Source organism: Amblyomma mixtum, chromosome 2 (assembly GCF_055824585.1).
Source record: "Amblyomma mixtum isolate Tamu chromosome 2, ASM5582458v1, whole genome shotgun sequence".
NCBI classification, from domain to species: Eukaryota; Metazoa; Arthropoda; class Arachnida; order Ixodida; family Ixodidae; genus Amblyomma; species Amblyomma mixtum.
The window spans coordinates 66,706,699-66,731,291 of record NC_143013.1 but is presented as its reverse complement, the minus strand read 5'-3'; the positions used below and the strand labels follow the sequence as shown (position 1 = coordinate 66,731,291).

The following is a 24,593-nucleotide window of genomic DNA, read 5'->3' as shown; positions in this document are numbered from 1 at the left end:
TTTCACCTCTCTTAGTCCGCAGAATTTTGCCCGTTCGTCCTTACCAAGAGAAAATGACTGCGTCCATCTGGGCCACTATCGCCGCCGCGTGGAGACAGTAGGAATATTAATCCCCTCTGGAAAAACAGGGGGGAAAAACATTTATAGACGCTTAACAGCGCAGGAACATGGGTGCCGCCATATTTGGTCACGTGACCATTCCGCCATGCTGCCAGGGAGTCCACAGAACGCCATCGCCCGTTCGGTTGTACGCCTTGCTGGTCGGTAAATTGCTTTTTGAGAAAGGAAATGTATCTGTCTCGCATATCTCGGTGGACACCTGTACCTCGCCGTAACGGGAAGGGAGAAAGATGGGAATGAACGAAGACGCCGTATTCACCAGACGCGCCTTTGATCATTCCAAACTATCGACAAAAAAAAAAAGAGCTGGCATGGCGGAGTGGTTAGCGTGCTCTTCTCTTACTCCGGAGACCCTAGTTAGATTCCACAACTCGACCAATTTCCTACTCGGTGTTATTTTTTATTGATGTGGTCTGACTAGAAATCAGGCTAATTGCTTAATTAACCGATATCAATCGAATGCCATCGCCGGCTAACGCCGGCTTCGAAGCCCAGAAATGGCGGACTAAAGCCCCTCGATAATTTATGGCGGACCTCTTAGTGGCGCCATCTGTCGTAGACAGAGCAAACTGCTCGGCGCCGCTGCCGCGCGGCACGCCGACGGCGCTGCCATCTGGCGGAGCGCGCCTGAAGCAACGCTGTTCAAGGTCAACCGTGGCCACCGCCGGGGGCCCACGCGAAGGCTCGAAACCTGATACAGTATTGCTTACGCAATAAAAATTGGACTCTTAAGCTTTGCCTTTAGGAGTGGAACTTGACAGTGCGTTGCACGCTGCCAGGGAGTCCACGGAATGCTATCGCCCGTTCGGCCCGACGCCTTTTCCGTTGGAAACACCTTTAAACGCAACGCATTTTGTAGCGTGAGCTACATTGACCACAGACTCGCCGTTTCGCGTGCTCTCTTGCTCGACCATATTGCGCATGCGCAAGGAGCAAGTGACGTCACTGCGCACAGGTGTCATGCCTCACCGCGCGCGCTTGCCGCTGCGGGCTACTGCGCATGCGTGAGGAGATAGCGCCGCATGTATAAATGTGGAGGGATACACAGCTACTGCGCCGTGTTCCATGCAGGGAAAAATTGGCAGTTGCTTAGCTCTGGTTAAGCCTGGATATACAAGCGAAAAGCTGCAGTTATGCTTTGTTTGACGTCATGGCTGTCGCAGTTCGCGCACAATGCACGGGGAGCACCACGATAACGGTGTAGGCAAGCGCGTTATATAGTCACGTTGTAGTGACGGCAGTCCAGCGGTCAGGAATACAGCAACAAGGCTTGCAAACGAAGCTCTTTATTTGGGCTGACTAGCGCCCGCTCTTAATGGCTGTGATCAATCGAGATTAGTCCGGTCGCTTCTCGCTTCACAAACAAAAATGACAACACCGCTTTCCTGCTGCCTTGAGCGCCAACGAACGGACACTACAATGATACGTGGCAATATAGCCCTCCTTCCGCATGAGTAGTAACTGTGGTAAACACGTGGCTGCAGCGAAAGGTCAAACGGTGGCGAGGGGCTAGCGCGCAGTAGTAGCGGCGGTGAGGAGGCGGCGCACATGCGCAGTAGCGTGCGGCTGCGCCGAAAGGTCAGGCGGCGGTTGCGGCGGCGGCCGCTCCGACCACCCGCGCCTTTCTGTGGCGTCACTCGGTTCTGCGCTTGCGCAGCTGTGGCTGCCAGACCGGGTGTTGATTAGCCTAGTGAAGCTTTTCGCTTCAAAACGTCAACGGCAATGAACACAATGAACGCCAACGGCCTATGAAATGAAAATTGGTTTTTCAGGAAAGGAAAAGGCGCAGTAACTGTCTTACGTATCTCGGTGGACACCCGAACCGCGCCGTAAGGAAGAGATAAATGAAGACTGAAAGAAGAAAGGCAGGAATCAGCGCCGCGTTCCTGGCACAACGATTCAGGCGTCCACTGACCCAGGGAGCCATTATGCGCACTTCTTTTCCATAAAATTATCGCAGTGTAAACGTGTCAACGCCAACTCCAATGAACACAACGAACGCCGACGGCCTATGGCTTCAGCGACGCCGATGGCCTATGGCTTTACCAACGACGAGAACAAGAGAAACCATTAAGAAATAAATAAACGGTTCACTACTGATACTGCACATTATATCATCTTTAATTTAGTCATAGTTACACGTACCGGAATTTCAAGGTTTAACAGGGAGGAAACCCAGCTAATCACAACAAGCTTAACCACGATATACCAATACCTCACGCCTCACGCTTATGTATATCCTGAGGTGGAGCGAGCGCGGCTTCGGCCGCTTATCTGTTTTTTCAGCCAGCCTCCGCTTCGCGGACGCGGTTGTTGCTGCGACGCGCGTCTTTTTTTTTTTCTCTTTCTTCTGATCTTTTAACTCTCCTCTATCTGCACGTGGCAGCGGTGGTGGCTCGGCTGGAGCCAGTTGGCAGGCCCGTGCAATTTCCTTTTCATCCTTCTCTCAGTCGCAACAACATTAACAACAACACAACGTATATCCTGGCATAGCAGACAGAGCTAAGCCACTGCCGATTTTTTTGAGGAAAGGAAATGGCGCAGTTAGTAGTCTTCTGTGTGTGATTTTACTGATCTTCAATAAGCTATGACTTTGGTTTTAACAATTTGTTTTTAGTTCCCCTCTTTTGATTGAGGCCTGCCCACTGCTTAGACTGTCTGACTCTGATTTTTACTAGCACCTGTACTGTGCTGTGGCAATGATTTACTCCGCATTGAATGCGCGGCTTAGAAATCTTGTGCAAATAGCACTTGTTCGTGAAATAACTTGCAATTAATCAATGTTGAGAGCAATTGCTTTCCTAAAATAGGCACTGCTTTTGCACGAACCAAATCACAAGAAAGGAAGCAAGGATTGATATAAAAGGCACCGTAAGCAACAAACCGACCGTCGCTTGTGAATTTGCACTTTCTAAGAGGGAGGGACTATCCCTATGTATGAATAATCAGTCCAATAAACAACTCTTCAAGGCCTACGCTTCGTGATCCGCTCTCTGTTCCGTTCGAGCATAGTTTCGGTCCTCCTCCGCGTGATATCTTGTCTGCACCTTGGGCACATTGTGTGTGCTACGATGTCCGAGTGCTCTGTCAAGTTCTGTGTGCGCGCGAAGGGGGCGTCTAGGGCTGGGCCATGATATGATGATTTTAAAGAGGATTATCAGGGTGGTTAATATAGTCGTTGGAGGTTAGTGGAAACCTCTGGTGGAGTATGGGATCCAATGAAGCGTTCGAGAATGGGTGTGGATGAGGTTGACGTCCGAGAAGGGAGCGGCGAAGGTATGAGGATGATTTTCGATGTAAAGTTCCTGTGTCGTTGCGGAGTGCTTGCATTCTCTCGCGGAGCTGTGTGTTTTGTGACCTCCGTGAGCTACCCGGTGAAAATGTCTCTGGCAGCCACGCCGCTGCGCTAAGCCTCGCCGGCGCGCCGCGTTCCTCCCTACCCAACAGCCATGGAGGAGTCCGTGAGTAAAGTTGTGCCGGTGGTGTTGGTCCGGTGGTTTCCAGCAATTGGATGCACCGCTCGAAGGGCTTCTCGATGAAGTGACTTCCAGGCGAATCGATCCAGGGAGAAACGAAGAACTTTTATACAGGCTATTTGCAGATGGGTACAAGATTCAGTACGGCCAAACTATCCGCGGCCGGCCTAGCCGACCGCCTGCACAGAGGCGAGGGACACCACGTCCCAACAGTCGAACTGGCGCGCCTTGCACCAGCTCTCAACGGCCGCTACCTCCGCGCTCGGCCCGACCGAGCGCCTGACAGCTACGAGTAGCTAGAGCCAAAAAGCCCTCGGGCGCGGGTCTCTTCCCGAGTTCACCCCGATCCCGCGCCCCTTTTCCACACGCCAAATTTGAACTGTGTTACCGCTTCCCGCCTGACATCAGTTTTAACGAATGGGAAAGCTCAGAACTGATGTCAGGGTTTTTCCCTCACCCTGAAATTCCTCCCTACGTGGTTTCGCAATCCTCCGCCAAGTGGACCGGATGAGCGCTAGACATCTGGAGCCAACGGACACTTTCGGTTCCTAACGGGGCTGGCCTAGTATACCGCACGTCGCGTAACGCGACGAAACCGAGACCGTTCTCGCTTGTTTATGGCCGGCGTCTTCTCCCCCCGGGAGGCAGGATTCCTGGAAGATGGGGGACAGGAGCCCAAGGTCGATGTCGGCAGGTGGTGGTGGTGGTGAAAACATTTATTACGAATGAGCAGGAGGTATGTTTAGATCAGCCCGTAAGGGACCGATCCTTACAAACACTAGGTGGAGGTCCCTAGTATGGGACCCCAGTGGCGGTTGCCGCCGCCCGGGCGCGCCCGACTAAGGCTTGTTGGGCCTGTAAGTCGTGGCAGCCGAGCAGGGTCGCCTCCCAGTCCTCCCGGGTTGGGTTGGGGATGGGGGGAATAGCGGGGTTGGAGGGGCAGGCCCACACCATGTGATAAGTGTCAGAAGACACTGCACTACAGTGTGGGCAGCTGCCGCTAAAGGAGGGGTCAAAATGTTTTAGCGCTGCCGGGCACAGCAATGTATTGGTGAGAAGGCGGAGAAGGAGCCGCTCATCCGCCTTCTTCAGGCCTTTACATGGGCTAGGGTAAAGGCGATGACAATTTTGATAATATGTTGTAATATCTTTGAATGTATAGACCGGATTAAAATCGGGTTCCTGATCGGACGGGGAGGAGAAAAAATCTCTGCCTCTCCCGTAACCGAGAGTAGAGTAAGCATGGAATGTTTACGGGCCTAATGTCATCTCGGTGGACACCCGAACCGCACCGTACAGGAAGGGAGGAACGCCACCACCCGTTCAGCGCGATGCCTTGCCATTTGGTTTTTTGAGGAAAGGAAATGGCGCAGTAATTCTCTGCCATCTCGGTGGACACCCGAACCGCACCGTAAAGCAAGGGAGGAACGCCACCACCCGTTCGGCGCGATGCCTTGCCCTTTGAACGCAGCGCTTCTCCCCCGGGCCCCTGTGCACCTGCGCAGCTTTGCTTCGATGCGCGAAGCCCCTAAGAGATCACGTACGACAACGAAGTGTACGTGGCATTTATGTGCTTTTTGCAGGCGTTATTAGAAATCGGAAATTATAATTCCGTGTATTATCAAACGCACAGCGCGACTGATATCTTGATAAACATTGAGAAGGCACTGGCAGCAGTTATTTTTTGTGACTCGTTTGGAGACCAACCGTTGCTTGCATGCCGGTCGCGTAGGAGGGCTTAGAGAGTCTCGTTAAATCTCGTTAAGTCTCGTACGGTGCCCGGATGTTCTCGTTTCAGAGCCCGGATGACTGGAATTCAGTGCCCGGATGACTCCATTTCAGTGCCCGGATGACTCGATTTCAGTGCCCGGATGACTCGATTTCAGTGCCCGGATGACTCGATTTCAGTGCCCGGATGAGTGGATTTCAATGCCCGGATGAGTGGATCTCGGTCTCGGCGTGACGTCACCACACTGCCGACAACGGGGGCTAAAAGCATTTCATGCTTAAAACAGCCCGGTGAGAGAGCGCGCGGGCGGCTGCGTCTGCTGCCTCGTTTCCTGCCAACCCCTGATGAGCAGGGGCCCATATGAGGTGACGGTGTGCGGGGTCCGTATCCCGTATGCAATTTTGGTATATTCGATAGGCTAGGAAGGGAGTGCAGCCTTGTTCGACGTTCCGACAGGCCCCTCGCGAGTCGGTGATTATGTATTTTGAATTGGAATGTGAGGCCGCGAGAGCAATCGCGACCTCTTCTGCTTGTGTTGCACTGCGGGCTCTGAAAGTTAGGCCGTTAACTGTGTTGCTGTTGTGAACTACCGCGGCCGTGTACCATCCCCCGTGGTGAGGGCCGGAGGCGTCCACGTAGTATACACCTGTTTTGTTGCCATAATATCGGGCTAGCGCTTCCGCTCGTGCCAGGCGCCGACCATTATGGTTTTCATGTGACATGTTTGCTGGAAGAGGCCGCACGTGGAGGGCACGTCTCCACAGTTCCGGGATGCGAAACCTGTCTTCCATTGGAGGGGTGTGTTGGATATGGAGTCGAGCAAGAAGGCGGCGACCCGACTCCGTTAGCGACAAGCGCGTGTACTGGTTTGTAAGGTGCGCCTCCCGGAGTTCCCGGAAAGTATTCACCACCCCAAGAGCCATAAGCCGGCTGTTTGAAGTAGTGATGGGGAGGTCAAGGGCACGTTTAACAATTTTGCGAAGGATGACCTCAAGGGCGTCCTCCTCTTGTTTCCGTAGGTGGAGATAAGGAGTCGAATAGAGAATTCGACTAGTTACGAAGGCGTTTGCCAGCCGCAAGGCATCCTTACTTCGTAACCCTCCGCGTTTGTTGGAAACCCGGCGGACCATGCGGCCCCCCTGGTCCCCCACCTTACGGAGTTTGGCCAATGTAGTGTCTGGCCGCCTGTGTTTGTGGATGTAGAGTCCGAGTACCCGTATCTCATCCCTTTCGCGTATGGGACCACTCTCAAGAGAGAGAGATATTTTAGTTGTGCACTTCTGTGAGGGGCGGAGGTGCACAAATTCCGATTTTTGAGGGGAACATTGAAGACCGCAGCGGCGGGCGTAGCGGTTTACTGTCGTCGCCGCTGTTTGCAGGCTGGTTTCAATGTCTCCTGTGCTGCCCTGCGTGGCCCACAGAGTGATGTCATCGGCGTACAGGGCGTGCTGCACGCCGGCGACACCACTCAGCTGGGCCGGTAGGTGCATCATGGCCAGATTGAAGAGCAGCGGGGAAAGTACCGCGCCTTGAGGGGTTCCCCGCGTGCCGAGTAGGTAAGGACCATGGTCTCTATCTTGAATTCGAATGTAGGATTGACGATCTATTAAAAATTGGCTTATGTATTGGAATGTATTGAGGCCACAGTCGGTGTGACTTAGGTTAGTGAGTATGATCTCATGTGTTACATTGTCAAATGCCCCTTTAAGATCCAAGGCGAGTACTACCCGGTCATTATGGGGGCATTCGACGTGGTCAAGGACTTCCCGATTGAGTTGCAGGAGGACATCCTGTGCCGATCTGTGTGGGCGGAATCCGAACATGATGCTCGCAAAGACTTGTTTGTTTTCAAGATATGTAGATAACCGATCCCGCACCATCGTCTCCATTAGTTTGCCCACACATGAGGTGAGAGAGATGGGGAGGAGGTTATCTGTGTCAATTGGTTTGCCAGCTTTAGGAATAAAAGTGACCAAAGCCGTTTTCCATGTCGGCAGAGAGCCCCGCCATCTGGAGTGGCAAGGGAAAACGCAAGAACGAATGGGGAGACCAACCGAAGAGCATGGGCGTTCGAGCCGCTCCTCCCCTTCCAACGGCACGCACGAAAACAAAACAAAACGAAACAAAACGGGGCGCGCAGCCTAGGCCACTATCCTCTCGCGGAATGTTCGTAACACATGTACAAAAAGAGGCGGCAGCGTGCCGAACCCTACACCTTCCCCCCAAGACTCGGCTAGCTATATAGATAAGCCGAGGCAACAAACAACAAAAAGGGTTCGGCAAGTATAGCAGTTCAGTACATCGGCACGAGTAAGCTGCAGGAGCCTGTGGGCCAGCATGCCGCGGCCTTTCGCCACACACTTCACAGATACATGCTAGAGAGTCCACTAAACAAACACACACAGAAAACTACCACTTTCGCTGGGTTGGATCAGGGTGTGTCTCAAGTCCAACGGGTCAGTGTGCACTGTTCCCTGGTCCAGTTTCCCAGCGGTCACTGCGGGACGTCAGCCAGTGTACTATTCCAACAAGCGTTGGGGATCCTAGACAAGGCATCCGCGTCACCGTGGTCGACTCCCCTGCGATGCTCAATGTTAACATTGTAGCGTTGGAGCGCCAGAGCCCAGCGCGTAAGCTTTGCACTTTGGGGCACGCTGCTTCTAAGAAATGAGAGCGGATTGTAGTCAGTGATGGCTGTCACGGTGGCGGCAAACACCTACGTCTCAAACTTTTATTTAATGCCCAGAATAACCCGAATTCCTCCCTCTCGATTGCAGCCCCCAGCATTTGCAACGGTGTGGCTGGAGAAGGCTCTTGGCGCCTCCGTGCCGTGGCCAGAAAGCTGCACTAAACATGTACGCACTGCTACTGCCAACACGTCTGTAAAAAGCAGATACGGCTTTCGCGGGTCCAGAATGGTCAGTGAAATCGCCTCGCGCAGAGCTTTCCTTACGGCATTCAAACATTTCGTAACAGGCAAACGCAGTTAAGGGTGGACTGGCCCCGGCCAAAGCAACCGACGATTTCGGCGGTGTCCTCCCGGGTCGAACACCCGCACTTGCCGTTTACGACCGAACATCCCTGCGGCACCGGCAGTGCGCGCAGTGACGATATTCCCCTTTCGCAGCGCTGTTTTTGCTTCAATTGTGACACCGGCCGTCAGCGCACTCAGGCCGCGGGTTGTCACTCTAGACGCACTTTTGTGCGCTGAGGGCCCTCTCACGCACGGCATTCTCAGCTTAAAGTGTGCCGGTGTTCCTTTGTTCTGGCCACTGTGACTGACACATTCCCTGTCACCACTACTGCACTTCCTTTCATCTGGTAATCGCTCTGCTGCCTTATTGTCTGTACCTGCATTAGCTGTCTCAGAATCAGCTCTCAGCAGCTGCGACACGGGTTCCTCGTGCGCCACCGCTGCTACTGAGGTCGCTGTTTGAACCACGTCATCGCTGCAACACACCTGATGCACTGTTTCCACGTCGGTGGGCGACAAGAGCTCCCACGGGACACCAGCGCCTGTCCAGTCGCTCGTGTCCTCATGCTCATGTGGTTCAGCGCAAATGTCTTCCACGCCCTCACGCGCGTCGGCTACCTGGCCACTTTCGACGACATCTTGCATGTCACCCAGCACGCTCTCGAAGCTCATTTCAGTACAGGCAGGTCGGGATTGCTGTTCTCTTTCAACCTGAATGTCCGACTCAGCTACATCCGGCAACTCTGCGTCAACACTCTCTGAAGTACTAGACGGGACGCGCCATTCGACTCGCAATCTCTCAATTTCAGCCGGCTTCATGCCGTCGCGACCAGCCCGCTCATCTGCAGCATTGATCTGCGCCTTACTGACATCTCTATCTGAAGGGGATGATCGGCTCCGAGTTCGCTCTAGCTCATTACCGTCAGCCATCCGGTAGGGTTTCGCATTCGAACGCCAAGACTGGCTCGGCGCCTGCGTCTGGCCCTGATTCATCCGGTCTGTCTTCACCTGGCGGCGACAGAGTCCAAACCGCCTGCCCGAGACCCTCGCTGTCCGTTTTGCGCGAGCTATGCAGCCGTTTCCATGCGTCTGCGGAGATTAGACAGTCGGCGTGCGTGAGCTTGTCAGTGAGCGCACACGTCACCGGTGTCGCATCGTCCACGTTTTCAATAAAGGAAGCACCTCGATACAGCTTCAACGGAACAACTGCCAGCTTCGCCTCTACTTTTTCTCCGAAGGCGGAGATGAGATCGATTGTCCCATTTGGGGATACAAACTCCTCAGGTACAAGGCTTTCGCGCACTACGGTGATATCTGCGCCGGTGTCCACAATGGCGCTGATAACTGCTTCCCGACAGCTGATTTTAACGTCCCTGACCGTTGGACGCGTGGTTTCCATGGCATGGGTGGACACGCGTGCCGTTAGCTTATCCTCGTGCGGCGGATGCTCTCGTTTGTCAGCTGGGTTCTCACGATCAAATGGGCAGTTCGCAACAATGTGCCGCCAGCTCCCGCATCGGAAACAGCCACCCGATCGCGATGCCTTTCTCTTTTCTCCTCCTGGCCTGACTGCGGCTTTTCCGTCTCCTCGTTCTGCCCCAGGCTTCTGCGCAGGTGAGGACTCAGTCCTCGGTTTTGGGCGGTTGTCGAAACCCTTAAAGCTGTCGGCTTTCCTCTGTGCGCTTCCTTTCCCGGCGGCTTCCTCGTATGTCTGTAGCAATGCGGCTAACTCATCCGCGTTCAGCCATTTCTCACCCTCGCGCAGCTTGGCATATTTGAGTGCTTCTTCTGATAGCCCCTCCTTGAGCTGGTCGGCAACCAAGAGTTTCAGTAGTCCGTCAAAAGTCGACACGCCCCGAGACTTTAAATAAAAATTTAAATAACTCTGTACGCGTGTGACAAAACCCTTCCAAGTTTCTTCGCGCCGCTTGGTGGCCCCTGAAAACCGCCTTTGGTACTCTGCGGCTGAAAGTTTTAACTCGTCTAGGACCACCGTCTTCAACTTATCGTAGTCCCTGTGCTGTTCTGCGGTGAACCGAGTCGATAAGTAAGTCACCCGCTCGGCCAGCACTGGGAACACAAGCTGCGCCCAGTGTTCCTTCGGAACGTTGTAAGCCCTGAGCGAGCATTCCACTGATTCAAACCAGACGGGCACTTCACCGTCTGCAGGCAATTTGGGAAACGCGCCGGCGAGTAGCTTAGCGTACTGTCTCAACCGCTCGTCTTCGGAAGGCGCAGCATTCTGGCTTCGAGCACGAATGATTTGCATCTCAAGCTCCAAGGCTTTTATCTTTTTTTCGTGCAATTCCAGCTCTTTATCAATATTTTGGCTACGCCGTGACCTCAAGCCCCCACTGCTGCCCTTGTCACCACCGTCCCCACTGTCACCACTGTCACAATCGCTGTTCATTGTGGATGCCTTGTCGGGGTTAAGATGCCCAAATCGGGTTATCATTAACTACGCCCGCCGTAGTCCAACAGTGACCGCCAAGAAAAAGGAACCAGGGAACTCACTCGGAGCTGCTCGCAGTGTCCTCTTTTCGGGCAAGAATGGAGTCGACCTCTTAAGGTGCCGATTGAAGCCGCTAGCTGCTGCCGTTGCTCGGGGATGCCACTTGGCGTCCGCTGAAGGTCGTGTCCGCTTCAATTTCCCAATTGCCGCCGTTGCTCAGGGATGCCACCCTCTGTCCGCAGAAGGCCTTGTCTTCGGCGTTTCACGCCCGATGCTCCTCACACCTTCGTACCCTTAGCCTGTCGTCCACTCGGTATCTCGCCGATACCGAACTTCGTCCTCTCCTGGGGGCCGCTGCAGTGCACCAGTACTGTCGACTGCGCCAGTAAAGTTGTGCCGGTGGTGTTGGTCCGGTGGTTTCCAGCAATTGGATGCACCGCTCGAAGGGCTTCTCGATGAAGTGACTTCCAGGCGAATCGATCCAGGGATAAACGAAGAACTTTTATACAGGCTATTTACAGATGGGTACAAGATTCAGTACGGCCAAACTATCCGCGGCCGGCCTAGCCGACCGCCTGCACAGAGGCGAGGGACACCACGTCCCAACAGTCGAACTGGCGCGCCTTGCACCAGCTCTCAACGGCCGCTACCTCCGCGCTCGGCCCGACCGAGCGCCTGACAGCTACGAGTAGCTAGAGCCAAAAAGCCCTCGGGCGCGGGTCTCTTCCCGAGTTCACCCCGATCCCGCGCCCCTTTTCCACACGCCAAATTTGAACTGTGTTACCGCTTCCCGCCTGACATCAGTTTTAACGAATGGGAAAGCTCAGAACTGATGTCAGGGTTTTTCCCTCACCCTGAAATTCCTCCCTACGTGGTTTCGCAATCCTCCGCCAAGTGGACCGGATGCGCGCTAGACATCTGGAGCCAACGGACACTTTCGGTTCCTAACGGGGCTGGCCTAGTATACCGCACGTCGCGTAACGCGACGAAACCGAGACCGTTCTCGCTTGTTTATGGCCGGCGTCTTCTCCCCCCGGGAGGCAGGATTCCGGGAAGATGGGGGACAGGAGCCCAAGGTCGATGTCAGCAGAGAGCCCCGCCATCTGGAGTGGCAAGGGAAAACGCAAGAACGAACGGGGAGACCAACCGAAGAGCATGGGCGTTCGAGCCGCTCCTCCCCTTCCAACGGCACGCACGAAAACAAAACAAAACGAAACAAAACGGGGCGCGCAGCCTAGGCCACTATACTCTCGCGGAATGTTCGTAACACATGTACAAAAAGAGGCGGCAGCGTGCCGAACCCTACATCGTGGATGGAGAGACCTCTAACCCGTCGGACTGCCACCCTGGTGAGTGAAAAACTGTGCTCCATGCATACCGTAATCGGACCGTGGATTCGAATTCGCCCCCAAAACACCCGGCATCGGCCTCCGTTGAACCAAAGCCAAGCAATGCAAGAGCGGGGCTAGTTGGCGCTTCATACTGATCACTTCGCGCTAAAAGGCACAGACAAACAAAAACACAAACGGACGCGCTTCGTCCGTTTGTGTTTTTGTGTGTCTGTGCCTTTTAGCGCGAATTGATCGGTACAAAGCCAATCCCCAGCAACGCCGGCGCGCCACCGGACGCTGCGTCTGGGAGCTCCCGAAACGCGTTCAAGGAGACGCCGCATCTCCTACGCATGACGCGCGCCGTCGTCCATAGAAGTAAGCAACTCGCCGCACTGCCGGCGGGAACCATCAGAGTCGTCTTTCGCCCGCGAGGCGGTCTCTCCCTGGAGAAGCTCCCGGCTCCCAGTATCCTGCAAGCACTTCACTCGACGCTCAGCTGTTCAGTGATAGCCGAGTTGCACATAAGAATCCATCCAACTAACACCTTCACAGTGGCGACGGTAGCGGAGGCAACAGCCCTGGCATTGGTCAAAATTGAGCAAATTACTTTAGAGGGACAGCAATACCCGGTAGCCGCGTACATCGCGGCCCCTCCAGCGGCAGTCAAGGGTGTCATTTCCCGGGCGTACTGGAATGAGACACCTGAACAAATCCTTAGTGACCTCCAGTACAGAAACCCCGACGCTAACATTATAGCGGCCCCACGCATGGGAAAAACAGCATCCATCCTAATCACCTTTGCCTCAGGTCCCGTGCCTCACACAATTAAATATATGTGTGTGGTACACCGCTGCACCAAATACAAAAGTAGCCCCGACGCCTGCACTAACTGCAGGAAACCTGGACACAGGTACGACGTGTGCCCTCTCCCGAAGGCCTCTGCCTGCGGTGTGGCGAGAAGCACACCCTTCAAGAGACCCCGTGCACGCCAAGCTGCATTCTGTGTGGTGGTTCCCACCTTACCGGCCCAGGCTCGTGCAAAGCCAGGACCCCTCCACCTCGTAGACAGACCGCGCCGAAACTCAAGCAACCAGTGCCCACGCCAAAGGACTTTCCACCGCTAGTGCCTCATCAAGATCGCCAGCGAGCCTGGACCAAACCCACCGGTACACCCCAAACCTCACAGCGGGAGGAAGAGATAGCTCTCCTGCGGGAAGAGGTAAGGCATCTTAGGGCAGCCATTAATTCTATCCCTCCTACCGTTTCTCCACCCACTCCTTCACCAACACCCCAAACCTCTTTACCTACACCCCAACCCTCCACACCGCCTCCACAAAAGAAACGCAGGCCAGACGACATTCCAGACATGGATTCTGAATTGAAAAAACTTCGCCCAGCAGCTCGAAGCCAGTATTCTGGCCCAGACTCAAAATCACATTGAAGCCGCCATCACTAAGCTTACAGAAACCATTATCAGTCAGGTAACCACTGCCATTTCAAAACAAATTCCACAAAAACTGCTGGAATGTCTTCACATATCCCAGCTAGCAACCCCATAGCTGCTGCCATCTTTCGCCCCCCCCCCCCCCCCACTCTCCAGCATGGCCCAGTTGACGGGCAATAATCTCCGATTAAGCATCCTACAATGGACCTGCAGGGGGTTTCGTCGCAAACGAGATCCCCGCTGAAGTGAAATTTACAGGACAAGACGAAATTTTTGCGGATCAAACATTTCTCATGAAATAAGCCCAAATCAGAAGCACATTGGACTGGATAGCGCAGGAACAATGTTTATTTCCAATGATCAGTCATCTGTGGCATCTTCTGCAGTTTCGCCGTCAGTACTACTCGATTTTCACGCTCCGTTCACACCTGGATCGTTACTTCGCCATTGCCTGCGGCCCTACCATCTAAGACCCTACAGAAAGCGCGGCCTGATTTCGGAAACCTGATTTAAAAATTTGTACGAACATTTAATTCGACAACAACAACAAATTTAACCTGAAGCTTTTACCTTAGAAGTGCCTTGGAGAATGGAGATCAGTCGCTTCCGCATCATCCAATTGCTCCGGACGTCAACAAGCATTTTGTCGACACCATAAAAAGATAATAGCGATGCCGCCGCACTCACGCGCTTCACACTCCGCGGCCTAATCGCTGCACCACAGATGACCCCATGTGTTAAGTCGAACTTCAAATGCACAAGGGACCATGAAGTAGAAAGATAACTAGACTAGACATAGGTTCGTGAGTCAAACTGGTAGACACATCCACGCCAGGCACTCTCTCAGCTTTTAGTTTCGTTATTATCGCACTTCGCGTCACCGATCTCTGGCTGCTTACACTTTGGAAATTGGATGAAATGAACATAAGCGAATCGTCAGTTAATATTGGTATCGGTGGTGAAACTCTGGGCCATGAAAAATCATGTTCCGTGTGAGTGATGGCTGCTTTTAAGAAGACCGCCATTTTTGTCTCTTCATGGTCTGGCGTACCTAAATGTTTTCCAAGATGCTCCACTGCCTCCTCTCCGTGTATTAGCAAAGGTGTTGCCAAAGATTTCCTCTGGGTATAACTACAGCTTAAATATAAGGACATGCGGTAACACAATGAGCAAGGTTTCTCACATCCACAGTGCGTTTACTGAATGAGAGCCCAGTGGGAATGACAGTGACATCAGTTAATATCAGCCACTTTTGGTGAAGCCAAATGATATGGTGCTCAGAAGGCCTTCGAAAGAGTTAAAGTAAACCAATTAGCCTGATGTTCCCTCCTTGCATCATGCAATAAATTCCAAAGTTTACGTTTAGTTCACAAACTTTGTTGGAGCGGAAAACTGGTATGTAAATTTTTCACTAGGGCAAAAGCAGTTACATTATATTGGCATTACAGTACCATGCAGTTAGCTGATTCGGAAACTGCGATAAGTTCTTGAAGCTTAAATTTCGCGGTAATGCAATTTGCTGTACCTGTATTGCACTGTGGTGCTGAACGTCTATGCCTGATCAAACTGCGCAAGAATCATTGGACCTACATCAATAGCATTTATGGCAGGAGGAAGGAGCGGAAATGTGCGCACCGAGATTTGAGCAAACGCGACATTTTTAACAAGCAGAAGCTACGATAAGCATGCGTCTGAAAGACAATGCAGCTACGAAGAGCTGATTCACCGGCTATATCTTCATGGGGCTTCACCCCTGACCGGTCCGCTGCCTGACGAGTCAAGCCACAATCCGCAGCTACATTACTGTACTCGTATCTGATGCAGTTGTACCGCCTACGACAAAACAGAATATACACCCAGCTACTGGATATTGACTTCTCTTGAGTTCTTGTGAAGAATCTGAAGATACAACGCTTTAAATATATTGCTTATTCCTTGGTATTTCGCATCCAGTTCTTGCATTGGGAAGGGGAGGGCTCTTTCGTGAAAGGCACGCATAGCTGCCTGCGAGTCTTAGACCACGAATGTGGGGGCGGGGGTAGGGTTGTGAAGGGTGTGGTGAGCAGCCTCGGAGCAACCTAGGAGGCTGGTGGGCCACCTAGGTCACGTGACCTTGAGGCATCATAGCAACCGGCCCACCGGATAATGAGAAAACTGCCCACCGTGGCAGGTGCCAGTTTAATGAATGATTTGTCTCTTGGGAAGAGCAAACTGGGTCGCACAAGGCCCATCTCAGGGCAGCGCATGCAACTCAATCTCACGCTTACTTCGCCGCGTAGTATTAAAACATGCCGGCCTCTCCGAGGCACACGCCAGCCGCCTTGCTCAAGCGCTGACCCTGAACAGATTCCTGTACTACATCACTGTACTACTGCCCCTTTACACTGTACTACTGCCCCTTTACAGGCACACAAAAAGACAAACTAATCCGGGCCCTCAATACACTATACAGATCAACACTAGGACTCCCCCTTCAGGCTTCTACAGACACCCTGTACAGAACAGACCTTTCCATCCACTTCAAGCCCTCCTTAACCTGCACGGGGAGAGACAAATCACCCGCCTGTCCAGCTCACCAGCTGGGCGGTGGATACTATCCCAGACTCCCTACGCACCCATCCCTTCCCCAGGCCCACCACGGTCACCGATCTACGCCCCTAACCGCCGCTTCGCATCCATTCCACCCAGCATGCCTGCACACACACACGGAGGCCGCCGCCAAGCATACCAATACACCAACAAGCTACCCTTGAACACTACGGTGGAGACCGACACAGACGTCTGCCTCACGGAAACCGCGGGCTCCACAGCAGCCTTTTTCCTTCACCCTTGCCTCTTTACAGCCAGCACTCACACAACCGGTCCATACACCTCCCCACCCTCCACTCTCGCCCTAGAAATACACGGGATTGCCGATGGCACCACACCCTTCACAACCCTACCCCCCGCCCCCACATACGTGGTCTAAGACTCGCAGGCAGCTCTGCGTACCTTTCACGAAAGAGCCCTCCCCTTCCCAATGCAAGAACTGGATGCGAAATACTAAGGAATAAGGAATATATTTAAAGCGTTGCTATCTTCAGATTCTTCACAAGAACTCAAGAGAAGTCAATATCCAGTTGTATTTATAGCAGTAGCGTTAAAGGCCCCGTTTACCGGGAAATCTGGTGTCATCGTTTTGAGAGAAAAATCATGGCCATGACTCTGACAGGTTGTCCTAGGAGGCTGGGAGCAGCCTCGGAGAAACCTAGGAGGCTGGTAGGCCACCTAGGTCACGTGACCTTGAGGCATCATCGCAACCGGCCCACCGGATAATGAGAAAACTGCCCACCCTGGCAGGTGCCAGTTTAATGAATGATTTGTCTCTTGGGAAGAGCAAACTGGGTCGCACAAGGCCCATCGTAGGGCAGTGGTGCATTGCATAACTGCTACACCACTGTGCCATGAGGGGTATGAGGACTCCCAAGGATCTATCAGTGCAAAGTAGAGAATGACCTTCTGCATATATGGGAGTTAACCCATTACGATATCGCGGCATACCCTTAAGGTGGAGCAAAAATAAAAGCGAGAGGAAGAAGAGGAAGAGGGAAAGCACAGATGTGAGCGATAGCTAGGAAGGGCAGGGAGAGTCGTAAATGCGTGTGAACATTCACTAAAAGCGAAAGTAAGATGGCTACCACTAGCTTCGATCTCTCCGACTCAGGACCCTTCCCGACAATTAGACTACGAGAGGAAAAGAGCAAAGACCGGAGAACGAGACCAGAGTAGGAGCGGCGCGGCGCCGGTTACAGCAGCAGCACCAAGAGCAGCTGCTTACGGAAGCCTTGTATTGTGCAGTGAAGAGCCCAGCTCTGTAAGAAACACTGCAACAGGTTCGGCAGTGACGCGCGCTGGTGGCGAGGAGAAGACGAAATGGTCTTCGCCGGCAGCCCCGATGAGCGTGCTGTTTCCACTCGGCCGTACCGAGAGCTCCTTCACTGAGGAACGACGAGGAGGAAGAGCTGGAGCGAGGGAAGGGAGCCGCCCTTGCCTACTCCTCCATCTGGTTCGGGGCACTTGCGTGGCGTGGATCGCTGCCAGTCGCGGAGCGGCCGGCATGCTTCGCTCGTCCGCGGCGGGCTCTGTGGCCGAAGCAGGCGATTCCTCCTTCCACCGTGCTCTTCACGTGGTGTAATGTCTCCCTTGGTGGCTCTGTTCAGAGGGTGCTGTTGACTCCCGGTTAGAACGTGCTGCAGAGTGCTCACGAGGATACTCCAGCCAGATAACTTGGCCTCTGAGTGGCAGTGTTCCCGGCCAGTGATGAATCGTTTGGATACCGAAGACGATGACGATGATGAATTTTTATGGCGCAAGGGCATCTGTGGCCAAGGAGCGCCATGACACAAGGTTTTTCTTTTACTCAAGATGGGGTCAAAGACCCATTTTCCAAGCATTTCAACCTAAACAAGCCGAGCACCAGGAAGGGGAAAGCTTGTACCGATTGTATGACCGGTGGGAACCCGGCGACACTGGGGATCGAACCCCGCACCTCCCGCATGCGCCTCCCGCCTAGTCAAACGACTAGGCCACCGCTGCGGTCTGCATCACTGGGATACCGTCGGAGTTTTGTAAACCTCTCGGGATGTGTACTACGTCTTCCAGACATGGCGTGTTGCCTTCTTAAGGCCGGAGAAGAAATAGCACAGACCAATGTGCCCTCGTTGCCTTCGATCGGTGGCCCTGGATGGCTGTGACAAGGACAGGCAGTGGTTAGGCGCACCTGAGACGCTCTTTGTGGATGCAGCCATGTAAGCAGGTGAGTTTAGACGCCTCTGAGTTGTACACTGTGGGAATACTCTTCAGCGAAATTTTGTGTGTTGCACGCCGTGATTTCCAATGCGGCAATCAACGTTGTTTCGTAAATGGCTGGATTCCTCGGCTGACGCGCCCTCTTTTGAGTGATGGAATAAAACTGGAATTAGCGATGCTTAAGTGGGCACTGGAATGTTAACACCTACTCGTGTAAGCAGGCTACCGCCATGCGCTGTGGGCTGCAGGTGGCGGTGGATTGCTGTAGGGTAAAACATTCGCCCCTACGGCCAACCACACATTCCCGTAACCTTGTCGCTCACCAAGGTGGTAATATACAGGCAGGGGGCACATAGCAGTATAAAAGCGTGATGACGCGAGAAAACAAGAACAACACATAAAGACAGTACTGGCGCCTGCGCGTACGCAATTCATAATTTTTTCCAGTCTCATTTGTCCTTGGTAGGTGCGATAGTGCGAGTCACGGTTCTGACACCAATGTTCTTGTGCGCAGGAAGGCCTCCCTGAAGAGCAAAACAATACTAGTTATAATACTAGACAAGCGTAGCAAGCTGAGGATGAAAAAAACAAGAGATGGGACTTCAAAAAGTTTAGTACCCTGCCAACGGTGCCAACTGCATTCGTCAAAGGAGGTGGCGAGCGACTTTCTATTTCTTCGTTTAGGAGAAATTCACTGAGACACATTTAGGAGAGGTCCATTGCACTAACCACCTTTCAACTTTTGAATCATCAGAGCAACACTTTTTGACGAGGCAGTTGGTTCATCCTCTTTGAAAAACAACAGTAGGTGTGTCGTGTATGTCACCCTCTGTCATTGTCTGTTAAGCGCACTGTTGTTGTTTATTTTTAATATAATCAGTATTCTGCATTTTTACATGAACGCTGAAGGCTGTATTGGATTGTCAAGCGTTACAGCATGATTGCTGGACCTATTGCTAGCTTCCGAATAATCTGAATCCTCTGCATCGGCTTGTTTTCCGCTCTAAATTCGGGGGTTTTTCGTTTAGTTTTGTATGCTTGTTACAATGACCCTTTTATTCTCTTTTGTCGCAGGCACTATAACTGAAGCAAATGCGAGCACAATGATGGAGCTGCGGATTGTGGCTTGACTCGTCAGGCAGCAGACCGGCTAGGGGTGAAGCCCCATGAAGATATAGCCGGTGAGTCAGCTCTTCGTAGCTGCTTTTTCAATCGGACGTATGCTAATCGTAGCTTCTGCTTGTTGTTAAAAATGCAGCGTTTGTTCAAATCTCACTGCGCACATTTCTGCTTCTTCCTCCTGCCATAAATGTCATTGCTGTAATCCATTGATCCTTACACAGTTTGGTCACACATAGACGTTCAGCGCCACAGTGCAACGCAGCTGCAGAAAATTCCACGACCGTGAAATTTAGACTTCCCAAATACATTGTGATTGCCCCATCAGCAAACTGCATGGTAGTATAATGCCAATATAATGTAACTGCTTTTTCCCTAGTAAAGAATTTACAAACCAGTTTTCCGCTCCAACAAAATTTTTGAACTAAACCGCAACTTTAGAATTTATTACATGATGCAAGAAAAGAACTTCAGGCTAAATGGTTTACTTTCCCTCTTTCAAAGATTGAGCACCATACATTTGGCTTCACCAAAAGTGGCTGATATTAAGTGATGTCACTGGCATTCCCACTGGACTATCATCCATTAATCTCACCGGGAATGTGACAAACCTTCATATGATGTTGCCGCTGTCCTTCGCTGGGAATATTTAAGCTGTAGTTACAGCCAGAGGAAATCTTTGGGAACACCTTTCCTAATACACGAAGAGCAGGTAGTGGAGCATCTTAGAAAACATATAGCTATGCCAGACCATGAAGAGATAAAAATGGTGGTCTTCTTAAAAGCAGCCTTTACTCACAAAGGAACATAATTTTTCATGGCCCAGAGTGTCCCCACCGATACAAATATTACCTGACGATTCGCTTATGCTCGTCATCTAAGTTCCTAAGTGTAAGCAGCCAGAGATCGCGGACGCAAAGTGCAATAATAACGAGACTAAATTCTGAGAGAGTGCCTGGCATGGATGTGCTTACCTTCGACTCACGGTCCTCTGTCTACTTTAGTTATCTTTCTACTTCATAGTCCCTTTTGCGTTTGGAGCTTGACTTAACACATGGGGTCATGTGTGGTGTATCGAGGAGGCCGCTTAATGCGAAGCGCGTGAAGACGGTGGCATTGCTATTATCTTTTTATGGTGTCGACAAGAGGCTTGTTGATGTTCGGAGTAATGGGTTGGTGCGGAAGCGTAGGAATCTGCAAAAAATCACTGATCTCAATTCTCCGAGCCACTTGTAAGGTAAAAGCTTCAGGTTGACTGACTTTGTCGTTGTTGTTGAATGAAATGTTTCAGAAACCAGGCCGCGCTTTCTGAGGGATCTTAAATGGTAGGACCGCAAGCAACGGTGAGGTCGCGAATCAGGTGTTAACGGAGTGTGAAAGTCGAGTTTAGTCGTAGCACTGATGGTGAAACTTCAAAAGAAGCCATAGATGACAGATCTGTGGAAATAAACATTGTTTCTGCGCTATCTCGTCCAATCTTTTTCTGATTTGGAACGATTTCATTAGAAACTTTTGATTCGGCAAAAAATTTTGGTTTGTCTTTTGAATTTCACTCCAGCGAGATTTAGAGCGCGCGTAATCTGCAACTTCATTTTAAAAGCGATGTTTTAGAGCGCTTTGCTCTCTGGCAAGCACAAGTGTGCACAAGCAGTCCTTCATTCGTTTGTTTCTACCTTTTTTACTTGTAAAAGACTACTGCTTGGTGGAATATTTGGCCTGCATTATTTTAAAATACAGATAATATCACCTGGCGCTTCTACAGTACTGAGTGTGTGCCTATGGTCTTAGCCTGGCTGTCGCCAAAGAAACTTTAAGCTAGAAGGAAACAGCTTCCAAGACTGCCCTCTCTGTAGTGTTCCAGGAGCGGGCGCATTAGTTTGCAATGAAGAATACAAAGTTTCTTAGGTTCAGTGTTATTCAGTGCATGTGTGTGCATAAGTGCGCGTGCATACTTGTGTCCCTGCTGCCAAGCAACACTTCACATTTGTCAGTGGCTGTTCTCTCTTGCAGAATATAGCAACCAGGAGCAGTGTTTCAACTTCATTCGCGTGGAACTTTACTGATTAGCTGAAGCGGTGGCCTGGCCTTTTAGGAGTGACGAGTTCGCCGCTGTCTTCACGGTTTGCTCTCTGGCAGACGGCTTTTATAATCGTAGACCTGCTCATCTGTAGACCAGTATATCATAGTCAAAATAGCAGCTTATGCAACTGTCGCGACCTAACCTTCCTGCTGCTGCATAGTACGTGAACCTGAGCTTGCGGGACACCTGCTTTCGCTGCCTGAAACAGCCAGTTCTGAAGACACTGCCTAAAAGAATCGAAAAGTGAGTGAGATGGGATACATTGTCGTTTCCACAGTGAGAAATGGAAAGGTCAAGACGAAAGAGACTACGGAAGCTCCTTCATCGTCCTTTAAACGTGACGGCATTAAGGGTACCGTTCAGCGTAAAACCCGCTGCCGCGGGAGCAAACATTCCCAGAGAAGCAACCAAGGTGGGTCCCTTAGGTAACGTGACTTTGAGGCGTCATCAAAACCTGGCCACCGGATTGTGAGCTAACGGCCCACCGTGGTAGGCGGAAGTTAAATTAATGATAGGTCGCGAGTAAGTGGCCAACCTGAACCTCACAAGCACCACCGTTGGCAGCACTTGCTATCGCAGGACATTGGCGCATCACCTAACCTCTGTACAACTGCGCCCAGATTAGAATAAAGACTCCCAGTGATTTATGAGCGTAAAGATTTACCAATCCCGCAATATGGGCGTCAACTCATTAACTCAATCGCGGTATACCCTTAAGGTGGAGCTTAAATATCCTCTTACCTTTCTTCTCTCTCTTTTTCTGGCTTCTTTGCGCGGCAGGAACGTGCCACTGCGCGAGGTTAGATACTGAGCACAGATATCGCGAAATGAATATTCGATGATGCGCAAACTGCAGCTCTGACCTCGCGGCAGAAATGATGCACCACAAGACACCTGCCCTGGGGAATGCGGTATCGTCTAGCCTCAAGACGGAGCCTACATACGAACGCATCTGAGCTGCTTGAACTGTCCATGTGACCCAGGAGGGCAAACATAATTTGTGTCGGTGCGTTTAGACATCTAAAATGTTTGCTAGCAATGCATATAGCTTACAGTGCCTTCTATCGAATTTTGCTGCCCAGGATACTTGGCGCATGGAGAGCGGAAATCTTGGCACTGTCATTTGGCTTGGCTGGCGTCTGCAAAGGCGGAGGTGGTGCTTCCACTGTGTTCATTAAAACAACTGCAAGTCGGCCCCTTTTTTCGGACGGACAGATTCCCGGAGCAGAAATGTGAACTTCTTTGTCGGGTTTAATTAGTCTTCGAGACATGCCTCTACCGCATTTTCTTTTATAATGCCCACACTTCGTATTGTTCTTCACTGCCAATGTAAATATTTTTGGTACAATAAAACCTTTGATATTATTCATATGCTAATGTACAGTGTTTGTACATTTGTACAGGATTTTTTTTCTGGAATAAATACGTAAGAATGTCCTTGCGTTTCTCTCTTCTTTTTTTTTTACTGTATCACTCTTTTCCATTGCGAAGTTTTTTTTTCCTGGGCAGTATTCTGGAATTATCACCTTCGGTAACCATTCTTGTTGTCATTTTCTGGCATGGCGCTTCTTTTCTGACAGAGGCATTCATTAGCATAGCGACAGTCCTTCTGGTCAGGAGTGTTCAAAGTAACCCACCTAGTAGGTCAACATGAAGGTGTCAAGTTCAAATTTTGCCATACCAAGTAGTTGGTGCTCCTCCGGGAATGTCATCCAAGCAAGAGTAACAAAGACAGCAACATTCTGCTTCCCATGCACTTCACTGCCTCTTGAGACACTGGCTGTTTCATAAATTCAATAAAACGCCACTGCTAACTTTGCTCACTGAAGTAATTATCGCATTTGGTGTCCCTGTCATGAAGGCACCTTTCATGTCCACTGAGAATGGATTGAACTCGATGCCTGCTGACCAAAACTATACTGTCGCCTGCAATAAATATTAGTGACCAATATTCTGAAATACTCTCAGAAACGGGCTGTGTCCCACTAGGCATAGAGGAAGGCTGCTGTGTATATTTTGGTTCCCTGAAGACACCGCCATCCGAGCTGTAAAGAGGAACTGTTCATCAAGCATGCACTGTTCATAATGGTCGGGCCACAGCCGGCTTAAATTTATGCTGTCCCATGGCTGCTGTTATGTGAAGGGCGCTGTCTCAGTTCTGAAAAAAAAAAATCATAAGAAAGAGTCCACACTTTTCATATACACCACGGAAATGATAATCGACAAAATCTAGCCTATGCAAATAGCACAAGCCGCTGAAATTTTATAAAGAGTGCAAATGCTAGAACAGCGCAATAATGAATTCATCGGGTAGTATCGGCGTTTTTCTTCACTGTGAGCATTGCCACATCAGATCGCCTTCGATAGACTTCATGTCTAAAGGCAACTGCCTTCTTTCCTAACAAAACTATCATTTTTCATTGCCTGATCATGCAGGCTACCATCGCTTGTATACTCTACGAGCTTATGACATGTGAGCCTTCCTTTTCAGGTGAATCTAAATGTTATAATTATTACAGTAGAGCAGACATACATGCAGCTGACTCAAGCTGTCGTCTGCGAATTAGCTCGAAGCCGCAACAACGATACAGAAGTTCATGCAAGCACGAGTTGTCCCGCTGTTGGAAAAAAGTGGCGGCTGAAGATGAAGGATGTGAACCTCCGTGGAAGGAAGTTTATAAGTGACTTTGTTTCTGCGTGAAATCACTGAGAAAATGGCGCGCAGCGAAGAGTGAGAGTAAGAGCGGCGCTGTATCACCTTGTTCACTTCGCTGGCGTTGCAGAACGCGCTGATGAGTATCCGGAGCACCCCGGCGTGACCGTAGCGCGAGGCCGTGTGCAGAGGCGTGTCGCCGTACTGCAGCAGAGAAGACAAAAGAAAAAGATAATTGGGGCTGAAAACTCCAAAGTCTTAACCGGAAGCGCTGAATCTTTTCTTACAAACACTAAAAAAAAAAAAAACGAAGATTAAGAGCCGCACTTCGGCGCCGCACTGTTTGTTCCCTATTACGAACACTTTCTCAGTGACAAATTGGGATGGGTGCGATGCTACGGCTACAGGCAGAAGCAGTCACGCAGAG

The 24,593-nt window shown here is 51.3% G+C and overlaps 2 protein-coding genes across 5 annotated transcripts in view; both read left to right on the top strand.

The window, feature by feature from the left end:
• The first annotated feature begins 5,348 nt into the window (after positions 1-5,348).
• LOC149359615 (uncharacterized) overlaps positions 5,349-24,593 on the top strand; it is a 140,281-nt gene continuing 121,036 nt past the window's right edge. Inside the window, exon 1 of the mRNA XM_089571763.1 lies at positions 5,349-5,615. Within this exon, the coding sequence (XP_089427889.1) occupies positions 5,534-5,615 (82 nt within the window). The 5' untranslated portion in view covers positions 5,349-5,533. The remainder of the gene's footprint in view (positions 5,616-24,593) is intronic.
• Positions 5,632-22,835, top strand: LOC149359616 (uncharacterized). 4 transcript variants are annotated; one of them, XM_089571766.1, is made up of 5 exons: positions 5,632-12,100; positions 12,978-13,301; positions 17,230-18,967; positions 19,389-19,495; positions 22,596-22,835. In XM_089571766.1, the coding sequence occupies exons 1-2, from the start codon at positions 12,022-12,024 to the stop codon at positions 13,145-13,147; spliced, it is 249 nt and encodes an 82-aa protein (XP_089427892.1). In that variant the 5' UTR covers positions 5,632-12,021; the 3' UTR covers positions 13,148-13,301; positions 17,230-18,967; positions 19,389-19,495; positions 22,596-22,835. The 4 variants fall into 4 exon arrangements, 2 of the variants coding, with proteins under 2 accessions (XP_089427892.1, XP_089427891.1); XM_089571765.1 differs by lacking the exon at positions 17,230-18,967 and having other exon boundaries at positions 5,635-12,100; XR_016288790.1 differs by lacking the exon at positions 17,230-18,967 and having other exon boundaries at positions 5,639-12,100; positions 12,993-13,301.